Below are 10349 nucleotides of genomic sequence, written 5' to 3'. Positions count from 1 at the left end.
TTGTGATTTCACAAATTTAGTTTTGAATTTACGACTTGGATTTTGTAAATATGAATTGTGCTGTTTTGTTTTTGCAAACATATTATTTTTGAGACTGATCTGGCTCCATACTATATAGGATGTCTGACACTACTCTCTCTAAACATTGGAAAAAACACATCGGAAGGCCACTAATCAATACATAAAACAGAGCAGGACAAAATATGCCAAAATATGTTTATGTAAGGGGTTTGTGCATATATATCAGCAATTTATTTGTATTTACTTTAAACAACCAGTAAAAAAAAAAAAAAAAAAAAACTGGTATTTTTACAATTCATATATATTTATTTTTACTGTTATTCTAAATCTTTTTTTTCTAGTGTGTGTGTGCATGTGTGTATGTGTGTGTATGTGTGTATATATATATATATGTAAACTGTTTTCAATATGTAAAACAGTTTTAATATGTAAACTGAAAAAAATATGTAAACTGTTTTTGGAGCGCAGTAGGTAGTGCTGTCGCCTCACAGCAAGAAGGTCGCTGGGTAGGTGGTGCGATCCTCGGCTCAGTTGCCGTTTCTGTGTGGAGTTTGCATGTTCTCCCTGCATTCGCGTGGGTTTCCTTCAGGTACTCCGGTTTCCCCCACAGTCCAAAGACATGTGGTACAGGTGAATTGGGTAGGCTAAATTGTCCGTAGTGTATGAGTGTGTGTGTGAATGTGTGTGTGTGGATGTTTCCCAGAGATGGGTTGCAGCTAAAAGGGCATCCGCTGCGTAAAAATGTGCTGTATAAGTTGGCGGATTCATTACCCAATTCACCTATAGGATTCCGGAACACCTGGAGGAAACCCCCGCAAACTCGGGTAAAACATGCAAACTCCACACTGAAATGCTAACTGACCCAGCCGAGGCTCAAACCAGCGACCTTCGGTGAGCCACCGTGTCACCCCTAACACAAATTACATTAAGTTATTTACAAAAAAACGATTGTTTTTATGTGTATTTATGAATATTTTGTCTTGAAAATATTAAAAAAAAATCTTTAAAAAAAAGGATTATACCTATTCTGACGGTCTCCGCCTTCTGAATAATACCCTCAACTTCATTTTAGGGTTGTCACGATACTGGAATTTGGTACCAATCGATACTAAAGTTTTAAAAATGTCCATTTCCTGCTAACATTTTGGCTGTTGAGCACATTCTTAAACAACACTGATTTGCCATTGTGTTTACGTGCTCAACAGAAATGACTGGGATTGGCCGTGAAGGTCATCAGTTCGCCAAACTGTTTACTGAGTGTAACCACAGACACTGGAGCATTTCAAAGCCACGCCGATCAGCTGGTTTGTCTATAAGCTGACATTCGAGCGATCCTCTGTTGAATTCCAGTATCCAGTACCTTTTTGTGCGTTTACTAAATTAAATAAGCATGAAACATTTTCAGCATTGTTATTAGTGATTGCAGTTATAAAAAAAATGTTTATCCCTATATTCGGGTTCTTTATTAGTTACTAATAATTTTAACAAATTAACTAGTAACTATTAGTAATCCCAAACGGAATCTGCACGTGTGGAAATCTGCGAATTTTTAGCCCATCATTTAGTCTATTTATTTACTTGTGTAAATGTGTGTAAATTTATATTTATTCAGTTTTCAAATTAATTTCACTAAAATTATTGTGATGTAAAAATATTAAAATGTTCATATCATTTTATTTATAGTTTGTAAGGTCATATTTTCTGCCTTAAGGGTGCTTTCACACCTGTGAATCGATTCATTTGTTCCGAAACAGGGATTAAAATTGTTTCAAAGTTTGCTATTTGTTATGGTGCGGTTCGCTTGCACATTGTAAAGTTTCTAAACGAACCAAAAAAGCCAAAACAATTCACGTGTAAGTTAACTGTCCTCACATTGTTCAGAGTTCCTATAATTATATTATAGGAAATACTGTGAAAAAAACCCTTGCTCTGTTAAACATCATAGGGGAAATATTTGGAAAATAAAATTCACACCAGGGCTAATAATCCTGACTTCAACTGCAGATGATGTCTAGTGTACATGTTCATTGAAGTGTATTAAGTGTATGTGATATGACACACCATCACATATGCGACTGTAAACAGCACACACATGCGCAAACACAAGCGCAGTGCTGCTATTCACACCGCAGGAGTGTGTGACACTCTGCCAACTGCGGCGGACAGATAAGAAGGGGTCCTGACCAAGCACACCGGACCCGTCGACACGAAAACAGCTCACAAACTACACACATGCTCACGGCTATTGCTAGCTCTTATCTGACCTGATAGCAAACTGCTTTAACATGCTACAAGATGGCCTTCTGTACTTCTGTCTTTATTTACTACACATGCACTGGTCCATAAATAACAGGGCGACTTTATTTAAAACACACTTCAGAGGTCAGAGGAGGAGGTGAAATGTCAATCAATGAAAAATAGAGAAAGACAATTGTGACAGTTTAATCTTATTATTAGGATTATAATAAGTTTTGGAGAACAGGTTTGTCAAGCCAGGTGGCGCATTAGACCAGGGGCTCATCTCCTGTTTCCAGAATGCATCACAAACTGCTTGAGAAACTGTTCTACTATGACAATTGGTGATAAAATAAATGATGTTCAATAAGATGTACTTGTTTACTAACTGTTTATTCAGTTAAACGTGAGTTTTAAAGTGTCGGCCTACAGAAGCTTGAAACAGCGATTTTTTGATCACCTTAATCCGACTAAAGTCATAACTGTACTAAACAGAAATACAATTAATACGTGGAGTATGCAGATATTAATGGCATTATTAAAGTAAACACCACAATCAAACTATTACTGTCATGTAGGACTTTTTGCCATATTTTCCGACATGATCCACACACGCGGCTGTCAGTAAAGGACCACATACACACATCGCAAAATGCGGACGTTTTTTTTTCATTCCATTTGGCGTGCGTTATTACACTCTTGCCAGCCCTCACTCCTTATTTGCGTTTAATACTCCAGTTTGTCATGGGGGCATGAATGAAATGTTCATGAGTTAAAGTGAAACTACCGAGCTGCAGTTAAAGTCAAGCATCCTGCTGATTTGATTCAGATGGGCAATTTTTTTGTCAGACAGATCCCCGGTCAGGTATAAATCTGCGCTAAAATATCAAGGTGAAAGTCACCATAGCTTGCGTAGAATAGACCCAGCTCTCAACCCAACTTTGAGAATAGATTAACGGCATTATTTTTTTTTTTATCATGCGATAAGAGTCTTGCGTTAATGGCCCACCACTAGTTTATACACTGTAAAAATACAATATTACCACCCTAAACTTTTTTATTATCTAAACTTGCATAAATCAAACAGACTATAATATTAAGCTAAACTTTGTATAACTTTGAAAAAACTTGAAACTAACTTTAAATAAAATTATTATTATTATTTATTTATTTTTCTTATTCATTATTATTATTTATTCATTTATTACAGCTACTTATAATTTAAAAATCTTCTCTCTTTAAAATTGTTACAATGGGCATCGTCTGTTGGTTAGATTTAGGTTGATTGTTATTAAAGGTTAAAATGTAAATATAAAGGTGCAATAAAAAAAATAAGTTAAAATAACATTTTAAAAAATTGCTGTCGTGACTTTGGATGGGGGACATGGGTGAACAGATGGATCAATCAAATCAAATGTATGAAATGATGGATGGATGGATGGATGGACGACATGACGGATAAACGGATGGATTAATGAATGGATCACAGTATCAGATTTTGCCACTATCATGCAGTCTATTCCCTAGTGTGCATGTCAAAAAAAAGGAAAAAAAAAACCCACATAAATAATCTTTTATAACTCTTTTATAAAATGCTATAGACCCTTTTAGGCACTGATCAAAATTGACACGTACAAAGGGAGAAGGTCAATCAAAGTGTTTCTGCAGACTGTTTTTATGAAGTGTGATTATTAAAAATAGAATAGGATATATGCAGAGCTAGTGTTTCTTCTCATATTAATATACTTCCAGTGAATGGTTAATGTGACTATTTCAGTTTTATTTGGTTCTTTTAACAGCATTGATGTTGTAATGTAGTTAAACTATAATCAGTTAAATAGACTTCAGCATTCATTTAGTTGGATGAAAAGCCATTTACACGCACTTTGTCCTTCAGAATCAGCAGGCTAGCACAGAAACACCATTGGAAATACTGGAGTAAAAAAACGTAAAATATTTTTTAGACATGGGGCTTAATTTTAATGATCTAGGCAAGTCTAAAGCGCATGGCGCAAAAGAATTAAGGCCATGTCTGAATCCACTTTTGCTATTTTAAGGAAGAAAAAATATGCTCTGCGCCCCAGCTCATGGTATAACAGGGTTGAGCTTATTCTCTTAACGAGTTATGGGTGTGTTCTGAGCATACGTGCATTAAACAAATCTCATCTCACATTCCCTTTAAGAGTCAGTTGCGTCACGCCATAGCGCATTTGCTATTTACATGGCAGACTTTGTACGTTGAAAAACTGAATGCTTCACTAGCAAGAAAACAGTTAAACAGAGCATCTGCAGCGCAAGGATAAAGAACGAGCCTCCTCCAATCAGCCTCTTTACTTTCACTTTTTCTTTCTCTCTTTCGTAGATAAAGAAACGGTGTTGTAGGCTACTCACAGATATCCACTAGCCTACATACTTTCATTTGTTAAGCACAAAGATTTGTTTCAAAACTATTTCTAAATTCAGTTCTAATTTCCAGCAAACAAATAAATGAACAATAATAACCAAGTGTGGCCAAAACAGCCATCCAAATACACATGCTGTGCCCCATATAGTCTAAAACCAGACAGGTTGACAAATCTAAGCTTGTTTTTATTAAAAATAAATATGCATATAATAAATACTAACTATAGATCGCATCTCACTATAGTTGTTAAACATGATATCCAGACATCCCAAGTCTCGCAGAAGTTTCGTGAGTCTCTCGGGATTCAAAATGCCCGCAAACGGGTGATAATCTTCCGGAAATCGCGGGTCTCCCTCCCGGTCCTCAAATAAGTCGCGCACCTTTCTCACCCCCGGATCCCTCCTCGCTCTTCAGACACGTCGCACACACTCTGTCAAACACTGCTTCCAACCACCTATCGCTCCCCCCCCCCCCATTTTACATGATCACAATCCATCGCGATGTTTCACATTAGTCATCGTACGATACCAAATTGGTCGACATCGCCCAACCCTACTTACCAATACCCTATTAATTAATTTTTGCCATTAGAGGATAAAAAAAAATTATCGATACAATTTGAAATTAAATTTACGATGGATCCACCCTCTTTCTGCTTTTTAATTTTATATAATTTATTGTCTGTGTGTGTGTGTGCGTGTGTGTGTGTGTGTACATACTGTATCACTTGCTTTTGTACACTCAAAAATGACTTTTGCTGCTTGATTAAAAGCCGTAACTTGTCTATTTAAAATTACAACATAATTATTACGTTTTTGGGACCACTTAATTGTTTTATGTTCAATCCACTTAATTTTTAAAAATGTTTAAGTTAACTTCATTTGTGTTGGGACAGCATGAAGGAATTGTGTGGAACCCAGCACTTTTAAAAAACAGAAATGTGCGCACATCTAGAAAAATCTTGAAGGCAGGTGCACGATCAAAAAACAAACATAAGTAGCAAAAGATTCAAAGTAAATCGGCACACTGCCACTTTAGCTCTCAAAACTAGTTAGCTCTTTTGAGAGCTAAAGTGGCAGTGTGCCGATTTACTTTGAATCTTTTGAACCCAGCACTTTTAACAGTGTATGACTGTCACATCATCTTACAATGTTATATGATTGTGAGTTGTGTTTTATAATAAACAACAAAAAAACTTTTTAAACAAGCAATAAAAACGATGTGCTCTTTTACTGAAAAACAACTCCACCACTTGGCCAGCAGAGGGCGCGCTGACACCAGCACAAATGCATTGCATGCAGCAAATGACACCTCTGTGGATCTCTCACACACACATAGCGAAGGCATGCAGATAAAACATCCTCATACACGCATACACAGCACTGCACACTCATAACACAACTCTCAACATCTAACATCACTCCTCCTGTTATCACTGTCAATAGCGAATGCGCATTGCATCAACTTCCAAATCACTAAAACTAACTTGCACTTGAAAATAACCTTCCCTGGCTGCATGTGTCATAATAAACAACACCTCCGCTATAAACATCACCTCAGTGGACACACGCTGTTATAAAGCATCATCACATACACACACCGCAACATCTAAAACAGCCTCAAAACATATGATCAGAAGGCTGACATGCATAAAACTGACATTGCAATATTATCTATTACATATATCGAGTTTAATTTGCCCAGATGACTTGATTGGGAGTTAATTAATACTTTAAAAGCGATTGGGAGGATTTTGAAGGGGCTTAAAAATATAATAAACCAATCATGAGCATTGGTAAATGCAGTAGAGATAATACAATAAAATAAACAGTGTTTATAGTTTATTCTGGAGCACAAATTGAATAATAAAATGTAAACTAACATATACATAAATACATTTAAGCTATTTTTAAAGTTACAAACATTATAATTTCTTGTGAATGCTTTAAACTGGCTTAAAATTCTTATATAATCACAGGCCTAAAAATGCATGCAGATAATAACATTTTTGAAGTCAATATAAAAAAAGTCAACTAAAAATAATATGCATTTTGTATAATAATTTAATAAATTATAATATTTTTTCATAGACAGGCAGACAGATTAACATGAAGAAGTTTAATAACAAAATTATATATATTAAAAAATAATAAATAATAAAACACAATTTATATCTTTAAAAATGTTGCAAATACATAATTTGGACCAATGTTGTTATTATAAACATAAATAAATAAACAAAAAAACATTAACTAAATTAATATGCACATTTTATTTTTTAACAATAATTTAATACATTTTAGTAATATTTTAATAGATAGACAGAAAATGACTAAAATTATTTACAGTATTTTATAATTTAATAAATGAATAATATTTTTTCATAGACAGATGGACGGATGGATAGATAGATAGATAGATAGATAGATAGATAGATAGATAGATAGATAGATAGATAGATAGATAGATAGATAGATAGATAGATAGATAGATAGATGTTAACTAAAATAATATGCAAAAAATTAATAATACTTTAATACATTTTAATAATTTTAGACAGACAGACAGATATACATTAACTATAAAGTGCTATTTTTATTTTTTAATAATAATTTAATAATACAATTTAATAATTTTAGACAGACGGACAGACAGTTAGATAAATATTAACTAAAATAATATGCTATTTTTATTTTTATTATAATTTAATACATTTAAACAATTTTAGACAGACAGACAGACAGACAGACAGACAGATAGACAGATAGATAGATAGATAGATAGATAGATAGATAGATAGATAGATAGATAGATAGATAGATAGATAGATGTTAACTAAAATAATATGCAAAAAATTAATAATACTTTAATACATTTTAATAATTTTAGACAGACAGACAGATATACATTAACTATAACGTGCTATTTTTATTTTTTAATAATAATTTAATAATACAATTTAATAATTTTAGACAGACGGACAGACAGTTAGATAAACATTAACTAAAATAATATGCTATTTTTATTTTTATTATAATTTAATACATTTAAACAATTTTAGACAGACAGACAGACAGACAGATAGACAGATAGATAGATAGATAGATAGATAGATAGATAGATAGATAGATAGATAGATAGATAGATAGATAGATAGATAGATAGATAAAAAACTGTGTAAATAATTTAAGGCCTTGTTAAATGACAATAACTTAAATGTATCAAAAAGACACATATTTTCACATCTTCTTGTACTCTTCTCAGTGGTGTCAATATAAATATCTAGTTCCTTAAGTATTACTAAGAGGTTTCTGATAAGCTCAATTTAGAACCACAGATATAAAATAATTAATACGTATAAATAAAAGCTTGATATGTTCGTGTTACTTCTTGTCACAGTTCACAAAGCCTGAAACAACAATCGAGGTAAAGTTGGGTTTACATTCACACAGGGTTTCTCCTTAACAATATAGCTAATTTTTTTAAAAGTATGCTTTGGAAATATTAAATATGAAAATCATATTAGCAGCCAGTGATTATCAAAGCACAACAATGTTCACATTCAATTAAATAGTGCTAATGCTCAATTTCAGACTGAAAAAAACTGATTCAAAGATGGTTTTGTGGATTTACCTTTTTTTTAGTTAAGTTAATGGGATGTAAATTAATTGGGGCTGAATTTGAACAAACAAATTAAGTTGAGCATTGCTAAATGTTATTTGTTTGTTTAACTTAAACATAAAAACCATTTGCAACAATTTTGCAGTAATTTTTAGGTTTAAGTGAGATAAAGTTGGCTTTACTTACACACATTCAGGGTTTCTCCTTAATAATATGATTTCATAAAAGTATGCTTTGCAAATTGTAAATAGTGAAATCATATTAGCAGCCAATGACAATCAAAACACAACACTGTTCACAGCCAATTAAACAGTGCTAATGTTCAATTTCAGACCTAAAATACAAAGTAGCACGGTAAACAATACAGGGACCTTGTCACAAGTTGTCACTGCTCAAAAATGAGCGAATGCGCAAATACAAAAGCAACTTTACCTCAATGACACACTGTGCAGCACTTGTCACATCCGCATTGCATTACTGCACATATGGGCAAAAAAAGCCGGTAGGCCCAAATCCAAAGCAGCAAACTGCAGCCACTAACGGGCTTCAAATCCATCAGTAAGTACCCACCGATCACCTCCTGGAGCTCGTACGCCTCCTTGACGATGGGCCAGCCGGTGGTGGGCGCGGGTTGCGGGGACTGGAGGGCCGCCGGGGAGTCGCTGTGCTCCGCCATGGGTCTGCCGTGAGGGTCGCTCCGCTGCTGGATCACATTCACTACCGCCTGCGACGAACACATCCGGAGAGACACATCGCGAATCCTACTACAGCTAGGGCTGAGCTCATGCATACTCATTCGGGCGCGATGACGTCTCCACAGGCGTGCTCGTGAATATTCAGTAGAGGTATGAATATGCAGTAGGTCGCGGTGACGTTGATGGGTGACCTTCGAAGGAGCGTCTGTTTTGATCTGTTCATTGTTTTGTTGTTGTTTACACATGATTGCAAAATAATACAGTAATGACGTATATTAGGAATATTGTTCATGTTTAATAAACCTTGCCTATGAAGGTATTAACATCATTGTAAATAAATAAATGGCTTCCAAAGCTATTTCAAAAGCCTTTGTTTTATAATTATTTAACAACAACAAAAATATTTGCTATTCATATGAGACAACCACAACAAAAATATTATTAATAATAATTAAATAAATAATAAATACATATAAATAAATAAATACATATCCAAACAATAGTTACATATGTATATTATTATATGTATGCATGTGTGTGTGTGTGTGTGTGTGTGTGTGTGTGTGTGTGTGTGTGTGTGTGTGTGTGTGTGTGTGTGTGTGTGTGTGTGTGTGTGTGTGTGTATAAATATCCAAATAATAATAATAACAACAACAACAGCAACAACAACAATAATAATAATAATAAATAATAAATAATAAATGTATGTATGTATATATATATATATAATATTTCAAAACTGTAAAAAACGTAATATGTATGTAAAGAAAAGCATATACATACATATACATATATATACATATGTATAGTTATATATATTTAGTTTTGATATAATTATTATAATATATACGGATAACTAGCATGTACAGTATAAATATAAATAATAAATAAATTAAAAAAATTAAAAGCCCATCATTTCAAGAGACACTGGGTTGAGTTTTCCAGCAGGTGGCGCCATCAAATAAGATTTCACAGCCAAAATCACCAGTGACAAGTGGCCCTCGTTAGCTTATTTTATGCTTTTATTTTGAAATTGTTGATAGAGTTTATTGCCAATAGACGCACTGTCGGGCATGGGCAAAAAATACATTGAAATGTTTTTTAAAATAAAATACCAAATACCTCAATTTTGTATGTTTTGAAATGAAGTACAAAATGCCAAATACCTAAATTTTAAATGTAACAAAATAGAGTACAAAATACAGCATCCACAGCAAGTATCAAAATAAAATACTGTATTTTTTATTTTGAAAATACTACAAAATACTTTTACAAAAAAGCAAGAGTTTTTATTCGCAAACTTTCCATAAATATGCATATTGGCTCAATCCTTTCACCATTAAACTGATTTACTGAAGTAAACAATGATTAAG

General features: G+C 33.5%; 1 protein-coding gene across 7 annotated transcripts in view; it reads right to left on the bottom strand.

Annotated features, from left to right (window-relative positions):
• Positions 1 to 9022, bottom strand: part of stk39 (serine threonine kinase 39) — a 127355-nt gene extending 118333 nt beyond the window's left edge. For all 7 annotated transcript variants that reach the window (XR_015499977.1, XR_015499976.1, XR_015499978.1 and 4 more), the window contains exon 1: positions 8852 to 9022. Coding sequence is in view for 1 of the 7 variants with exons in the window: in XM_087268526.1 (XP_087124652.1) it covers positions 8852 to 9020 (169 nt within the window). In the remaining 6 variants the exon portion in view is untranslated. The remainder of the gene's footprint in view (positions 1 to 8851) is intronic.
• Positions 9023 to 10349: the final 1327 nt, after the last annotated feature.

Source organism: Danio rerio, chromosome 9 (assembly GCF_052040795.2).
Source record: "Danio rerio strain M-AB ecotype USA chromosome 9, GRCz13ab, whole genome shotgun sequence".
Classification (NCBI taxonomy): Eukaryota; Metazoa; Chordata; class Actinopteri; order Cypriniformes; family Danionidae; genus Danio; species Danio rerio.
Note: the sequence above shows the minus strand (reverse complement) of the source record. Positions and strands in the feature narration are given on the sequence as shown.